The sequence below is a fragment of the Lactuca virosa genome, chromosome 8 (assembly GCF_052849685.1).
Source record: "Lactuca virosa cultivar CGN04683 chromosome 8, Lactuca_virosa_CGN04683_v6, whole genome shotgun sequence".
Classification (NCBI taxonomy): Eukaryota; Viridiplantae; Streptophyta; class Magnoliopsida; order Asterales; family Asteraceae; genus Lactuca; species Lactuca virosa.
The window spans coordinates 89,057,008-89,075,709 of NC_136433.1; the positions used below are offsets into that span (position 1 = coordinate 89,057,008).

An 18,702-nucleotide genomic window follows, 5' to 3' on the forward strand; every position below is an offset into this window, starting at 1 on the left:
AATTAGCCTCTTTTGATCACTAAATTAATTCTTGATCAATACTAATTAAATAATATGATTTCATATTAATATATTATAACTTATAATATATTAATACATCATAAATATCTTATTCTCAAAAATATATCCATACAAATTGTTTGGTGAAGTGCAACCAAAATGGACCATGTCGGGTCGGGTCAAGTTCATACCAAATATAGTTATGGACTTAGACATTTTATCCAACAGATATATGATCTATTGTTTGCGAGTTGATTGTGCATTGATAATGCGTAAACGCATCAGTAACTTGATGTTATAAAACACATTGTTGTGTATGATTTGACTAGTGAATGATAAATGCATGTAAGTCGAAGTTTATCTGTTCCTTTTATCCTAAGAGGGTAAAAGCGATATATGGGCCCCTCGATGATTTGGTTTGACTTATGTGTCGGGCCCGGTCATTATTGAATTGATGTGTTCAATAAAGTTCTATGTCGAACAAATCAGAGATCGAGAAACAAACTGTTGGACAATAAGTATGACTATGTTCCATGTGATTGTCCGCACGATATCTAGAACAGAGGACTATACGATCCCTTATCTAAAGGACAGGTTACTGATCAGAGATGACAGGGGCTTATGAGAGCTACGATTGCTAATCGGATCCTGAAGTCGTACTTGCAAATTTAGTTATTAGACTTATCCAAGTGGGAGACTATTGGATTAGTGTCTAAGTCCATAACTATATTTGGTATGTACTTGACCCGGTTTAGCGTGGTCCTTTTGGGTTGCCTTCACCAAAGCAACTTGACAGGATGATTCATGGAGAGAGAGGATATTATGGTTTATTAATATATTATAAGAATAATATATTAAAAGAGAAATGATATTATTTAATTAATATTAGTCATGAATTAATTAAGAATTAATTTGGTGGCTAAAAGAGATTAATTAAATAAAGGGGACTGGAATTGTAATTATAAGATAATTGAGTTTTGGGCTGAGAACCCTTGTGGATTAAGGGGGCGAAATTAGATGGGAAGCCCCTCGTATTTTCGTCCAAGGGCCTTATTCTGGAGGGTTCTTTGGACTGCTTAAGGCCTAAGCTATCGAATTAGGGTTTTGACTGAAACCCTAGCAGCTCAGGTATAAAAGGACCCCTAGGGCTAGGAAAATCGGTCACTTGATCCCTTTGAAGCTTGGAGCCGATTTTAGCCTCTCATCCCCTCTCTTAAACATCATCCTCTTGCCTTGGTGTTTGTAATCCATTAGAGGCATCGCATTTGAGGGGCTTGGTTCTCACAAGCTATTGAAGATTCAAGTTCCTTACTACAAATCAAGAGGTAACATTCTTACTATTTATTTATGTAGATCTAAAGTTTTGCAGTACGCTAGATTAGGGTTTCAAGTCTTGGATGAATTTCATGTACAATAGAGAAACCTAGGTCCAAGCTTTAGGGTTTTGCATGAGCACGTAGGATTGTTCTTTTGTATAAAACCCATCAGGAAGAAGATAGTAAGAGTAAACCCACTTGGAAAAGAGTCATTCACGGTGTACAGGGACAAACGCAGAGTAAATTCTGGAATCATTTCCCTTTTGAAATCCATAAAATGTTTGTCTAAAAGATGCACATCATACTTGGCATTTGTGATCGATGCTAAGAAGGAGAAGAAAGAGATCCAAAGGATACCAGTGGTGTGATTATCCGGAAGTCTTTCCTGAAGATCTTCCTGGATTGCCCCCTGATAGAAAAGTAGAGTTTCGGATAGACTTGTTGCCTGGATCAACACCAATAGGAAAAAGCATCATACCGATTAGCACCGACGGAGATGAAGGAGCTTATGATGCAACTTCAGGAGTTGTTGGACAACGGTTTCATTAGACTTAGTTCATCACCCTAGGGAGCTCCAGTGTTATTCGTGAAGAAGAAGGATGGAAACATAAGGATGTGCATAGACTACAGAGAGCTGAACAAGAAAACGGTGAAAAACAAGTACCCACTGCAAAGGATTGATGACCTATTCGATCAGCTACAAGGTTCGAGCTATTTCTCAAAGATCGATCTTAGGTCAGGATATCATCAGCTAAAGGTGAGAGAGCAGGATATTGAGAAAACTACATTTAGAACAAGATACGAACAATATGAGTTCTTGGTTATGTCGTTTGGACTAACCAATGCTCCAACAACATTCATGGATTTGATGAATAGGGTTTGTAAACCATTCCTCGACAAATCCATGATAGTGTTCATAGATGACATTCTGATATACTCATTTATGATACTGAAAGTAGATTATTTCTCACACCTGGGACATGATACACACTTTTAAGCATTAACACTTGCTTATTTTTGCTTGGTGAAAAGCTTACATCACCAATACTTTCAATGGCCAACCTGGAATTATCTGCAATTACCACCACTTGACTACCCACATACTCAGTTGAATTTTGTAATCGCTCTTTGTCTCCTGTCATATGATTGGAACAGCCAGAGTCAACTATCCAATCATCCAACTTATTACTTTTGTTTTCAGCGGTTGCAGTGAGAGCCATGACATCCTCATATTTTGCAAAACAAGCCTCAACATCCCAGGGTTCTTCTTCTTCTTGCGTGGTTGTTGTGTTGCCTTCTTCTTTGGGATCACCAGGACAATTACATGCCATGTGACCATGAATTCCACAGTTATAACACTTGAATGCAACACGTTTCCCTGAACTATGGTTTTTCTTTTCACCTGAAGAATCTCCTTTCTCGAGTTGACGCTGTTTCTTGCTGTCATGCTTCTTAAACCTCTCATTATGGCGCTTATTTCCATGGTTGTTTTGAGTCTTAGACTTGCTCTTGCCTTTGCCTACATATAAAGCTTCATCTTCGGCCTTCATAGAGACACGACCCATCTGTTTTGCTAGTTCTTCTTGACTTGTGAGGAGATTCTCAAACGCTACAAGGATGGTTGAGTAGGCCAACCTTGTACTGTTGCAATAAAGCTTCTAAACTCTGGTTTCAACCCATGAATAATAATTCTCTTCATTCTCGGTTCCTCAATTCGTGCTCGTGGATCAAGTTCAGAGATTTCCCGACATACGAATTTCACTTTGTGAAAATATTGTGGAATCGTCAAATCCTGTTGCACCAACGCCATTAGTTCATTTTCAAGGAGTTGAAGTTTTGTTTCATTCTTCTTTGAGAACCAAACAAGAAGGGTATCCCATGCTTCTTTGGAGTCTTCACATCCCGTAGATGTTCCAACACGTCTTCCTCCACTGTTGTCTTCAGGATGAACATAGCCTTGCCCGCCTTTGTTTTCCATTTTCTTAACACCACCTACAACTTGAAACTCAGCCTTGGGGGAGGCTCTGATACCAGATTGTTGACTTAAATGGAAATATCACAAGTTGTACACAACAACTTTAATGAGAAAAGAACATAGGAAGAAAGAATTTGACTCAAATGTTTTATGCATTGATTCAACTGAAAACAAAGGAATTGAGAACCCGCAAATGTTAAGAACACTGAGAACCATTAATATTAAACTTAAATTTGTCTTTTCAAATAATATATTCTCTCAACTTCTCACATTCTCTCTCCACTCATCTTCAAGAACACAAAAACTGTATCACCATTTTCTCCAGCCACCCCTACCGCCGACCGCCACCAGTACCGCCGCCACCATCAAAATTCTCATGTCATTTTCTTCTACTATCAAATCTTCAAGCTCTGTTCGAACCAAAAACCACTCGACGTATGTGATCTCCGACAGATGTTGATTCTAACGACTTTCCTTTGTTCTTCTTGCTTAGATATGGTTAGATCTGAGCGATTCCGATGGTTTTTCTTGTCTCTGATGGTGTTCCTAGTCCAGATCTTTCTAAATTTGGTTAGGTCTAAGAGAATTCAACTTTTGACGACTCCAATCTCTCATCTCCGGTGTTGGTTCTGCGATTTCGAGTCGCCGTCAGTGTTTCCACCGCCACCACATCCGTTCACCAACGACATGCAACCATTTTACAACAACCTGGTCTTCCCTGTCCACTATAGTCATGATCTACCACCATTTTTACCTACTCTGGCGGCCTCACCTTCACTAGAGAAGAACCTGTACATTGTTCATTCTAATGCCTCTCGTTCCAGAACCCTAGGTAGAACATCAGACTTACGATTTCATCAACGAGGCTCTTATATCTAAAATGTTTTGGTCCAGATCTACGATCTCTGATGATAGATCTACACTCTCTGGTGATAGATCTATGATGTTCGTCTCTAGATCTATGATTTATATCTCCAGATCAATAATCTTCGGCGATATTGAGGGACTACATCAGAGATCGCCACTAACCACAACCACCGCTACTACCTCGCCACTCCAGTGAACCACCGCTAACTCACAGCCATCTCTTTCAGGTATGTCAATTTTTGTTTTATTTGTTTTTTACCTTTGTTAATTTTAGTTTTAGCTGCTATTAAGTTGTGAATCCAAGTTTATTATCTTATTTGTTAAGGTGTGAATTTAATGTTTTGTGGTTGATATGATGTACATTGAATTTATAATGTGTGTTATCATGTTAATGTTTTAATGTTGTAAATTGTGTTGTTTTAATGTTACAATTATTGTTTTGTTATGTTAATGTTAGTTTTAACTATTATTAATAAGAAACTATAAGCTTTTAAGTTGTGAATTCATGAGTTTTTAAAGTATTAAGTTGTGAAATAATGTATGAACTAGCATTTTTTTTATAATTATTAAGTTGTTAATGCATGAATTTTATGCATATCTTATTGTTTCAATTAGAAAAAAAATTTAAGCTCTGAATGTATGATTTTTTTAAAGTATTAAGTTGTAAATGCATGATTTTTTGTAAGTATTAATTTGTGAATGCATGATTTTTTTCGTAAGTTTTAGTTGTGATTAAATGAAATTTTTTTATAAATTTTAAACGGTATATGTATGAATTTTATAAGTTTTAATGTGAATTTAAACGTGTTTTTATTATATTAGTGTTTTTTCAAATAATGTGAATTTATGTTTTTTTAAGTTGTGAATTATGATGAGTGTGTGAACTTTTATCTAATACAACCTCCAAGCTTCAAACATCATCAGATGTAATTTTTAACCTGTAAATATATTTTATTAAATTGTGAATTTGTATATTAAATTGTGAATTATATGTATTAAGTTGTGAATTCAGTATATTAGGATGTTATTTTTTTTTTACGAATTTTATTTTTGCTTCTAAAATATAAGACGGAAGAAGCATTATATATAGATTTTATTTTCTCTAGTTTTGAATAACATGTAAAATTTAAATTGTGAATATTATATAAATTAAAATTTGAAAGAAACACTAGCCCACATATCTTAAGGTATAAATATAAGTACTCTATGGATGTGAATGTATAGTTTTTGTGTATTAAGCTGTTAATTTTGTGTATTGACTTTATTAAGCTGTGAATTGATTGTATTAAATTGTGATTTTTTTATGAATTTTATGTTAAAATATGAATATTTGTATTAATTTTCTTGTGAGTATTTTTTTGTGAAGTAAATATGTAAGGATGTATTAGTTTTTATAATTGTTGCATTAAACTCTAAATTAGTGAATTAATATGTATATTAAATTGTGAATATTGTATTTAAGCTAAAAATACATGATTTTATATACAGATTTGGTTTGAAAGGAATGATGGTTACGACGTTGACATAGATAGTTGGTGTTAACATGTGGTAGTTGGTGGTGGTGGTAGAGTTTGGGTTTGACTCTTCTAAATGAGTGAATTAGTGATATTATGATTGTATTTAAATTGTGAATTTTGTGTACTAAAGTATGAATGGACTGTATTAAATTTTGTATATTGTATAGTTTTTGTGTTAAAATATAAATCGATATATGAATGAAAATATTAGACTACAAAAATTACAAATTTGCCCTTTTCGTACCAAAAATACAAAAAAAAAAAAAATCCAGATTTTAACATGTTTAATAAGTATTGTGTACATATTTACTTATAAAATGAGGTTCTTACGGTTCTTATTCTTTTGTGGTTCTCATTTGAACCACTCCATATATATATATATATATATATATATATATATATATATATATATATATATATATATATATATATATATATATATATATATATATATATATATATATATATATATATATATATATAAGATCGGATGAGGACTCATTTTAAAGTGAGGACACCTTAAAAAAATCTAAAAAAATACAAATTATAAAATTGAGCATAGATCTATGACCGGGTGAAAAAATTGGAATTTTTTTTTTGGATCAATAAAATTGAAGCATTATTCATTTTTGTGATCCATGGTTCAATTTTTATGATCTATGATTCAATTTTAATGATGCAATTTTTTTTCCAATTTTTTTTCTTCCGGACATAGTACTATGCTTGGTTTTATGATTTGTATTTTTTTTAGATTTTTTTTCAATTTTTTTAAGGTGTCCTCACTTTAAAATGAGTCCTCATCGGAACCGTACCCTATGTGTGTGTGTGTGTATATATATATATACACACACACACACACACATATATATATATATATATATATATATATATATATACTATCTTATAAAAAAATCTCATTATTTCTAAAAATAGATTCAATATAATAATAATGTTTTTTTAAAACGTTCAAACCATCAAGCTAATAGTACAAGTAACTGATAATAAAATAATATTAAACTTTTAAACCCAAACCTTCTGGGATCAAGTTTACGTTTGTTTGAATTCTCAAATTCAGATGTCATCAAATCAGGCTTAGATGTCGCTCATTTCTTTAGTAAGCTTTTGACCATCTCTTATCTCACGCTCCCTAATTTAACACACACTACAAATTTAAATTGAAATTTACACTTACCTGATCTCTTTAAAAGCCACCCTTCCCTAATACAGTTTCTATCGTCATAATCTCTCTAAAAACCCTACCTCCTACCATTACCGCCACCACGGACGTCACTACAAGTTGTCGATGTTACAACCTATTGCCACGACCACAACTGGCGTCACCTAGAGCCACCGTCACCACCATTCCACGATTTGCCGTTGTGACCTTCACCACCAAATTTGCTGTCATCTACAGCCACCACGATACAAAACTCTCATGGTTTACATGTAACAACTCGATTTCTTTTCGTGTATTTTTTCTCAAATTATAGGTAAAAAATGTGATTTGCTTTCATTTTATTTTCTTAATCGCATTGTCTACAATACCTCCGTCTCCATAATTCTCTATTTAATCCACCACGATTTCATGTGCTAGGGCTCAAATGATCTTGAAGTCTTCCAAGAAAGTACCAAACAAACAAGAGAAAGGTTAGAGTTTTTGTTTACTTGGTTTGATTTATGGGTTTTCTTCTCAAGTATGTTTAAAGAAATAGACCATGTTATTTTTCTTTTCTTTTCCTCTGTATAAAATACATACAAAAAAACTCCATTCGGTGTGTTTTTTGTTGAAGATCTTACCTTTACGTGAAGATTATGGCTTTATCCATGTTTAGGTGCATCCTTCTTATTCGACATCATGCTCATTTTCGAGATGTGCTTGGTGCTTGGAAATGAATGAATTGAAAAGGAATGAAAATCCACATTTGTAAGATTTTTACCTTTCTCATGTTTTATGATTCAAAATTCACTATTTAGATCGATGTGCTCTGTTTCTTTTTTGGCGTGTTTGTTCTATTCTGACTTACATTAACTATCATGCTTATTATGTTCTTTTTCTTTTTTGTAGCTACAGAGAAGAATGTACTTGTTATGCAAATCGGAAAACCGATATTGAATAAATATCATCTGTAACAGGTCATTTTTTATATGGCATGTTTATGCTTTGTCATAATATAATAATAATATCACTTAAATAAAACAATTGATGCATTTTTATGGTTTATGTGTTAAATGGTTATTCATTAAGAAAGATATGTTTTTTAGAGACATCTTTGGATTCACATTTTAGGTTTGTAGGGAATGTGATACAACTGAAGTTGAAAGAGAGTGCTTACCAAACAGGTGCTTATTTATGGGAAGTGTCAGCTGGTTCTCTTTGTGTGTAGGATGGTAAAATAATTGGTCATTGATATAACTTGTAAGTTTTCTTATGGCTTAAAACTTTTTGTTGGTGTTTTCGTTTTGCTAATATGTAAAGTTTGTATTTTAGGAAGAATTATGTGACTCTAATAACCTTGTTGAGATGATTCGTACATGTGAGGTGTCATACAATCTTTACTCATGTAGACTTGTGGTAACATGTTTGAATGAATAAAACCCCAAACATATCTTCTTATACTATTGGTTTGATAGATGCTATAAGTTGTAAGTTTATTGTTATAACTAATCTATAATCAAAGAAAATGATAATAAAATTCTATTTTATGTAGTTAAAGAAAGGGAGGATCCTGTGAGAATAGTTCAAGTGTTAAGGAACAAGGGCATATTATTGAATGATTAAAGGGAATTTTTGTCATAAAAAATAATAAGCAGGAAAAAAAATATAAAAGTTTCAGTAAGTGTAAGTATGTTGTTATTACTTGTACTAATATTTTTCTAGAATTATAGGTATATTAGTAAGACACTAGCAAATAACAATTGGGAAACAAAAATACCGAGTAAGGTTTCATATATAGAAAGAGACACCTTATTTAGGTTTATGAAGAAGTTCTAGGCTTTGTTTTTGAATTGCTTGTGATCATAGTTGAATTGCTTAATCCGTGAGGCTATGGGTAAGAACTTAACTGATCTTAATCTTTTCTTATTTGGTTGTTATGTTTTTTTAATTAATTATCATTTTTTAGGGATAAGACTCCTTAAATTTCTTTGGATTCAATCCAAAGGTATGTTTTATGATTTTCCTATTCGGTTCTTGCCTAATGTAGTTACTGTATTTATTGCTAGATATTTCTTACTATATGTAATAATGTTTGGAAATTTTATTTTAGCTATGAATATCTTCTTGATCATCATGTTTGATGATGGATGGATAATTTGGGAGAGCAGCAAAGGAGGATAACAGATTGCTAGAGCAATAATTTAGGGTTCTATTTTATAATCAGGTCTGCTTTTATCAGGTTCATAATACCAAGTGTATGTCTCTAACAATTGGTGGGGCGTCCAATATACTACTTCCATTCCAAAACCAACGACCTATGCTTTGTAATCTAGAGACCAAGCAACTTTATTATGGTGAACCTGGTGGTACTAGATATTAGGTTGATTGACCTTCTGGTGATGTCATTTTTTATTATATTGGTGGATTTCTGTATAGAACAATTGGTTCATGTTTTTCCTTGAAGTAAGCGATATTGATTCGTGACCGCTTAAGATTGGCGATAACAAAAGTTTGTATGGGGTTTTATTATGTTGAGACAGAGTGGTGCGGTATTATGGATAGTTGTTTGGTGATTGCATCTAAATACCACCTAAGCAAGTACTGTCACATAACCATCAACCCCATCTATATTTGAGTTGATACAACTGGTTGTGATCCCTTAAATCTTTGTTTGAAGTGGTCTTGATGTGTCATCTTTTAGAATCTATGTTTTATCATCTAATAATAGTCCTAAATCATTTTTTATTAAAACAAATGTCATAACTCTAAACTGTAAACTCTAAACTACAACCCCAATTCCTAAATCTTAAACCCTAAATCTGAAATCTCATATCTTAAAGCCCAAAACTTGAAATCTAAACGTTAAATCCAAAACCTTAAATTGTAAACCATAAATGCATGTTCTTTGAAATATAATAGGTTTCTAAAAAAACACTCTACGTTGTCAATTTGTCCTGGTACCAATACATTGCATGTTCATTAAAATATGATATGTTTCTGAAAGGAAACTAACTGTGCTTGATAAAAAACATGAACTCTAACCAAAACTAAACACCAAGTACTTTATTAGTTCGATTAACCAATCCTAAAAAAGGGACCAAATTCTTAACTTCAAAATCGGTGTGATTCAGTAGTGTTTCTGTTTTGGATTTTTTGAATGCCCCCAATGTGTATGTATAATGCAATAATCCTAACAACTCATTGTTTCCCATTGCGTGTAAACTCTATTTCAATATAAACGTTTAAGAAAAACTAATCACTGGGAGACAAAAATTCGCCCCTTAGACCATCTCCAACCCATTTCCATTTTTTCCCCTATAAATGGAGTAAAAAATTGAGTAAATAGTGTTTCATCTCCAACCCTACTCCATTTTCTACCCCATTTTTTACCCCAAAAAGTATATTCCTAGAATATTCCATTTTTATAACTTATATATATATATATTGTCCAATACACCCCTCTACTAATTAAACTCTATATTTATGATTAATTAATATAAACTAGTATATAACATGATATTATAAATATTAAATATTGCATTTAAATTATAATTAGTAGATAAAACAAACTAGAAATGTATAAAATAAAAAAGAGAGGGACTAAAATTAGCAACCAAACTTCACCTCCATTTTTGGAGATATGAATAGTATTCCCCCATATATGGGGGAATACTACTCATATCTCCAAAAATGGAGGTGAAAATGGGGTAGGGTTGGAGAAGAATGGGGGAAGAAATGGAGTTTAGGGGTGGGTTGAAGATGCCCTTAATAGATATATTTCCTTGAAGTTGTACCATTGTAACTTTAATGGTAATATATATATATATATATATATATATATATATATATATATATATAAAGGTAACTCAAACATAATTTCAATATCCAAAGTTAGGATGATAATTCACAGGTATATATCACTAGAAAATGATTATGTAAATCACATGTATATGATGCATGCAAAAAGCTACACCTAATTTTAAATTTATAACCTAACTAATTGAAATAACTAAATTGCACCTAGGCAGTGTACCTAGTCAATTTATAGAATGGTTTAGGTAAGTCGGGTGTCGATCACAGAGAACGATTTTAACTAATTAATTTACCTACTATTAAATTAACCTAAATTTATAGCAAAGTACTAGTTTTTATCTACTTTTGCAAGTTTAGATGAATTTAATTTCTTAACACAATTCAATCAATAACAAAACACTTATGTTAGTTCGAATTCACCTTCCCTCAATGGTTTATATATTAATTATGACAATTCCTGTTGATTACCAATTAAAATAGTATTATCAATTCAATTCCAAATTTACTAATATTCAATTAATTCATGTAGATCTATGTATGTTCACACATAATTTAACACATAATCAATTATTAAATAGAATTGGAGCTATGTAAGATTGAGTTGACAAACTCATTTATGTTCATAATATGAGTTCTCTAGCACAGCCAAATTCAATAGTTCAATTACCTATCTAAGATTGGTTTGATCTTTGCTCTAATAATCTAATGTTCACTAAATTACTAGGTATTCAAATTCATGCAGATTAATGATCACTAACTACACAGAATAAGAAGTTAAAGCAATCTAGTTATCAAATCAAGCATGCTAAGTGTAATCAATCAAACACAAGACATTAACCAACAAGAAAAGTCTAAATCTTTATAAGCAAACCATGAGTTCCAGCTTCATCTAGCTAACAGAAACAGCTAGATTTAGCTGGATATTCTAACAAATAAACACAAACAAGTTATAATAAAAAACAAGTTTAAAAGTACCAAACTAAAAATCGAATTATGAACTTCTTCTTCCTTGGTATGCAAAACCAATTTCCAGGCCTTCTTTCTCTCTGATTTTCGACTTTTGAATCCTCTCTCAAGTCAGCTAACCTCTAAAAACCGTAGGGATCAAGGTCTATTTATATTTTTATAAATATACACGCTCACGTCGTGAGAATATGTGTCTCACGTCGTGAGCTCGTTGTTATCCGTGTTTGACAAGGATTCCTGATTCGCGATGCTTATCTTCTGGAAAGGCCTAACTCACGTCGTGAACTATAACCTCTCACATCGTGAGAACATGTTTTTCAGGATTTTTTTATCTTTCAAGTCTTTATCCTCCAAAGTTCCATTCTTTAACGTTTTTAGTCCATTTTCTCCAAAATGTCTTCTTTTTGGATGCACAATATAATTTAACCTTATAAGTATCATTTATCTATTCAAATCACCAAAATATTAATTAAAATGTAATTAGATATTGCCCAAAAATATGTATAAATATGACAATATCAGTATATATCACTTAGTATGGGATGGGACAATAAAAAGTGACTTTTTCTAACAAAAATAGACATTTCGGACCGATATTCCAGAATTTCAAACTAAAATTTCAAAATTTGTAAGATAAAAACTATGGACTCTCAAGAACAAGTCCGAAATTTGATAAACAATTCTAGAATTTTGAGAAAAAAACAGTTTTTTACTTAAATCTAACAAAAATTTAAATAAATTAAGTACATGTGAATTATATACGATATTAGTGCATAAAATCATGCATTTTATTAAAAAACGGTGACATTTTTTCAAAAAAAAAAAAAAAACTATTTTTCGCCGTTCCTTATACAACAATATGTACCCAGCGATTAATGGTTAATGAAAACTTCCAAACATAAACTATTTGACAAAAAAACTATCCAACGTATGCAACTAATTGCCAATAACAATATTTATACGCCTTTTGTTAATTGAAACATATTTTGAATGAAAATTAATTGCCAAAAAATATTATTTATCACCGTTGCTTTGCGCGGGTATACCACTAGTGTGTGTGTGTGTGTGTGTGTGTATATATATATGATAAAACTGTAATAAAGTCATTACATATTGGCCTCATAATCGATTTAGTCAATATACTTTTTTTTATCCAATTAAGTCTCAAAAACCGGTAATCGTATTCAATTTAACCCTTTTACCTGGTCAACAGGTCATCTAACTTTCAAAAATTAAATTTTTGGTCCATGTTTCAAATTTTGTTACAAATTTGGTTCAAAACTTACACTTTTGGCTTGGATTTTAATTTTTTTTTTACAAATTTGGTCCAAAATATACCACTTTGGCCCAAATTTTAGAATTTTATTATGAATTCATCCTAATTTTAGTTTTTTTTTTAACTTTTTTCTTCAAAAAAAATCGAATGCTTTTTCTTTATAAAATCATATTTATTAAAAAAAAAACAAATTTTCACATAAAAAATCTTATATTTACTATATAAAAACTTCTTAATTTTTTTATACGAATTACCGATTAATAAAATTAGGTATTTATTAAGTACATAATTATATACAAATCTGCTTTTATAAAAAAATATATATACATACATGTATTTTACAAAAAAAAAAACATATATATATATATATATATATATATATATATATATATATATCACACAATGTTGAATAGGCACTAAGTTTTGGTTTTTACATCAAATGTCAGAAAAACATACATTATTTTGATAATTCAATACAACACCAACACCGGAGATATAACACTAGTTGCATTGGTTTCTTTACAGGAAAAGTGTATTGTTTTTTAACCAAAAAATTGCATTGTTTTAACTAACTATCAGTAAATTGAGATTCAAAAGCTCATTTAGGAAAAACAAGATTGGCGATGTAACAAAAAAAGTGTCCCATTCAACAATCCATTAACCCCTAATGGTTTTGCGGTTTCTAAAACTGACAAGTGAACTATCAACCAAAATTCTGAGAAATAAAGAAAAACAACATAAATCTAAAAATAGACATTACAAAATAGTAAAAAATGTGTTTAGGTCGCATCTTCAGTTCGATCAACTCCTATGTCAGTTTGAATCTAACGAGTCATTCTCTTCACTCTCATAGTCTTCACAATTTGAATCTCGGGGCTCCCTTTTAGATATGAGAACAGTTTTGGTCCAATTCAAAGCTGATGGAAATGCAATGTGCTTTTGACCAAATTTGCGACCCAGAGCGGTGAGAACTACGTCGCCACAGTGTGAGATGTAATCCTCCATGTCGGACAGCTTTATGGAAGTGGCTTCAAAGAAAAGGGAATCAGAACAAAACTCCTTTTCAATAGTAACAGCTTCACTAACCATTTTTCTGACATCCATAGTGTAATCCCTTATAATTTGGTACATGTGCGTAGCAAATTCTACATGGACCTCGAGTTCTCTTTCAATCTTATCAGCATATAATGAAAATCCTTTCATTATCCCATGGCTTTTGTACCACAAAGCAGCTATAGTCATTGTCGCCCCGAAGATGCTCTTTACAAGAGCATAATTAACAATCCTCTTGGCTGGGGTTCTGGTGTTTTCCTCCAACCAGAGGCATTTATTAGAGTAGGAGTAAAACTTGTTAACTCTTTTGAAAAGTTTCTTCTTCTTTATCTTACTATGTACATACTTATCAAGAAGACGGCAATAATACTCGTGATGATTATTATCAGCTGCCATCTGGTATCCCAGGAATGACTGATATTCTAACTCCTTAAAAGCCTCGAGAAGATTCAAAGAAATGCCTCTGAAAAGAATAGAGTCCTGGGCGGCAGCTGCTGTGCAATTTTTTATAAACTCTTGATGTTTAGGTGATAAGGACATATATTCTGATGTTTCACCACTAAGGTCTATTTTATCCGCCCTCCAGAAATAGTCTTGGGATTCCTTATACAGATCCCACTCTTTTTTGTGTTGCAAGGGAAATAGATACGACTTACTTTCATTCATCTTGGAGACTAGGAGAGAAACGAAACAAGAAATTAATTCTTTTAATTTGCTGCACAAAGAAGAAGGGGGTTAGAAGAACAAAAAAAGGCGGATCATGGATAGGGGTTTGATCCCATATCCGCACACACATGGAGTCACAAACACACATATGTTATTATAAAGAAATGAATATAATTATGTTGTTATTTCTTGCATTTATCCCGAAACAAAGTAAATGGTAGCAGATCCATGCGTTAAATCATATATTATTGGGTCAGGTCAATATATATTCGTGGGTCAGGTGGTCAATCAGCTAATAGCAATCAACATTAGGTGTTAAGCAATACCATATTCCAAGAAAAGAAATACAAAAGGCAAACTCCAATCAAATGGACCTGAGTTAGCACCACTAGTTCGAAACTTTGATTTTGTTGCGGTTTTGATCTAATTTTTTCTGAAAATATATTAAGATGACGGATTTGCACTTTGTATTTTCTTTTTTCAATTTTTTATTTTCTTTAACATTTTCCTAATTAAAAAAAACCACCTCTACCCCCACCTGCTCACCCTGCTCCTACTAACCCACCCCACCCCACCTTTAACACACTAACTGTAAGAACCTGAAATTTAGAGAATGTTGACATTTAGTAAACTATTGACCAAAAGGGCAATATGATCATTTAAGAGAAAAATATGAGATTATGAGTTTGTGACTTCATAAAAATGGTCAAGATAAGTTTAAGTCACCTATAGGAGGTTAGATAAGAAACTTCAACAGAAAGAATGAATGGGAAGATGCATTATGGTCAAAAGGGTAAAATGAGAAGTTTTATACTTTTAGGCCAACTTTGTGACTTAATACATTAAGACCAGTATTAATTAAGTGAGATATGACTTAACAAAAGTGTAAAGTATGTCCTCACTTTCACATGGTATAAAGAACATCGAAAACGTGTTAGTAACGAAGGATATATGAAGGTTTAAAGATTGAAGAAAAAATGTCCCAAAGTTGAAAGGGAAACAACTAAGGGAACTATTGTCAATCAGTCACCGTGGTGCGGTGAGTGGTAAAAAGGGTTCAGACGTAGTCTTCTTTGTATAGAGAAATGGCAATGTGTTTTTCCTTGTGGCGCGGTGTATGGGCATTACGGTGCGGTGGCTAAAGTAGGATGCCCATGATACCACGTATTTGAAAGTATATGGCCACGACGTGGCAATTAAATGGCAGCCATTAACCTCGGGTCAAAAGGTCATCGTGACGGTAATTAGGCAACCGCGGTGCGGTATTGCATGAGTTAAACCCCCTGACCAGCCTCATTCTTGCCAAAAACACTTCTCATTCCTTAGAGGAGGGAGCTCCGACAGTTTTGAGGATGGAGGGTGATCATGTGACGATCCAAGGTGCTAGAGACAAGGAGTTGACATCAAATGCTTATCATTTAGTCACCTCCTTCATCTTTAAGCTTTTACGACTTTAATAGTGAATAATGGAATTGAGTTAGATATGAATAAGTACCATTAAGAAACTTGTTAATTGATGTCATTAATAGTGTTTAGAAGCTTTGACTGAGCTTTATGTGTGATTTCAATGGTGAAATCACTATATGTGAAGTTAGGGTTTGAAACCCTAAACTAGAAATTATGTTAATTGATGCATTAGATGTTAGATTATGATGAATTAAATATCAATACTTAATTCATTGTTGGGTTGAATTTAGAAGTAGAGAATGAAATGTTAGAATTATAATAAATTAAGTGATCATTTGACATTAAGAAATAGATAAGCTCTTAATAGGCTAAGACAAGTTTCAAGGAACTAGAAATATTGTCTGAATGCCTTGAGCAAGTCGATGAGCCAAGATGCATCAATTGAAAGAAAGAGCCAAGAAGGGTAGTTTGTCCTTATTAATTAACAAGGTGAGTTATAACTCTCACCCTCTCTGTATGTTGTTATATATATATATATGTATGTATGTATGTATGTGAGAGTCATGTATCGGAGCATGACAAAGAGAAAGAAATAAGAGGATTATATGTTTTATAACCCTAAGTAAGATCATGTACTTGTGGTTATACACTTAAGATCGTGTATATGAGCATGTGTGTATAACCAAAGTATGTAGAGAATCATCAGTTATTTAGGAAGAAGATTAACATGAAATTAATGATAAAAACGAAAGAAAGTTAAACGCCACATGTTAAGAAGAAGGTGAAATATCCCAAAAATCATGTCCAAAAATTTCATTTAAAATCATTAACAAAACCATAATTATCCAAATCACATGTCATAGAATGTCAAACATCATATCAATGTATATCAAAATATCAGAGTCAAACATCCCAGGATAAATATCACGGTGTGTGCGATGCAGTCATCCTGAGCTCTTCCCTCCGCTACTGGAAGTACCTAAAACTAAAATTGAAAATTGTAAGCACGAAGCTTAGTGAGTTCCCCAACCTACCACATACCATACACATAACCACATATTGGGCCTCGCCCGATGCATCGGGACTTGCCCGACATTGGACTCGCTTTGGCATCGGGCCCCGCCCGACATCAGGCCCTGCCTGGCATCAAGCCCCGCTCGGTATACAGATCTGTTCTCTTAGGCCCCGCCTGTCTCTGGACCTCGTTCGCTATACACATACAATCATATAACATGCTAATACATAAAACAACATACACTACTGTAATCATGTTCTAATGCATTGCCTGACTTGGGCCCCGCCCCTGTCCTGCTACTGATGAGTCATGGAACCCCATCCACGCTCCTGCTGATAGTGAGATACGGGCCCCCGCCCATACTCACCTCTCTCCTATCTCGGGCCCCGCCCCTGCTCTGATAATAATGAGATACGGGAATCCGTCCATACTCAGCTAGTGGTGAGATACGGGACCTCGCCCACACTCATCTCCCTACCAGCACATACAAGTATCACACAGACAACAAGTATAATCTAACATGCAAACATTCCTCAGGCTTTTCCCGACACCGGAACTTAATCCGGAATAACATACATATAAACCTTCCTCAGGCACCGCCCGGCATCGGACCTTGGTCCGAAATAACATACTAGCATACAATGCCTAGGGCTAACCCCCGGGTCTTCCTACTCTGCATAAACTAAATGGGCCGACATTGTGGCCTTAGACCCATACACATAGTGAGGAGACTCCCCTTGCACTGCTGAAGTCCTACTGACACTCCTCTGGCTGCTAACTGGCAATTCCACGAACTGCTGCTCCTCTGGCTCCCCGAGTTACCAATACCAAAATGACACTTAGTCCCAAAATGTCCTTAACAGTCCAACTAGATCAACCTTGGTCAAAGTCCAAGTCAACGGTCAAAGTCAACACTCCGAGTTGACTCAACTCGTCGAGTTACCTCCCAAATCGACGAGTTCTTACATTACACAGGCTTATGATAAACCGAGTCAACTCGTCGAGTCATTCTCAGGCTCGACGAGTCCTTCCATATCCAGAATCGGGACAACACCACTCAAATCGTCGAGTCCTTTCCTGGACTCGGCGAGTTCCTCTGTCTGTTTGGGCCATCTTAACAGATTAAGCCCTTACACTTCTGTGACATCCCCAATTTTACGGCCAGAAAAGACCGGTTTAATTTATGCTTTTAAAATAATTTCAGAGTAATCATTTGATTAAAAGTGTTGCGGAATTTGTTCCCAGAAAAACATGATAAATATGTTATCAAATCATTTCCGAAGAAATGTATTTTATTCACTTAAACCATTGGGATGTCATTGTCAATACAAAAACATAAGCATAAACAAAACTTACATTCATTTACACTAGTGATCTACTTCTCTTTTAATCTCTCAGTGTAAAGCAACTTCGTATCGATACCTGTGATACAATTAAACTGAGTGGGTCAGGCTTGGGAGCCTGGTGAGCATATAGAGTTTTCACCCCACAATAAATAAATTTATTATGCTTAAACATCAAACAATCAACCCAATTACCCAATCCTCATTATCTTATTCATTTCTTAAGGATTTACCCTAAGAATCAACTATCACTCATTCCTAAGGATTCATCATAAGGAATAGGCACGAAGTCCATCGCTGCCCAAGGTTTATATCACAAGCACTAACAACGT

General features: G+C 33.4%; 1 protein-coding gene across 1 annotated transcript; it reads right to left on the minus strand.

Annotated features, from left to right (window-relative positions):
* Nucleotides 1–13,699: 13,699 nt before the first annotated feature.
* On the minus strand, nucleotides 13,700–14,605 carry LOC145130607 (ribonucleoside-diphosphate reductase small chain-like). Its single transcript, XM_079065382.1, has one exon. The coding sequence runs from the start codon at nucleotides 14,603–14,605 to the stop codon at nucleotides 13,700–13,702; it is 906 nt and encodes a 301-aa protein (XP_078921508.1).
* Between the last annotated feature and the right edge of the window lie 4,097 nt (nucleotides 14,606–18,702).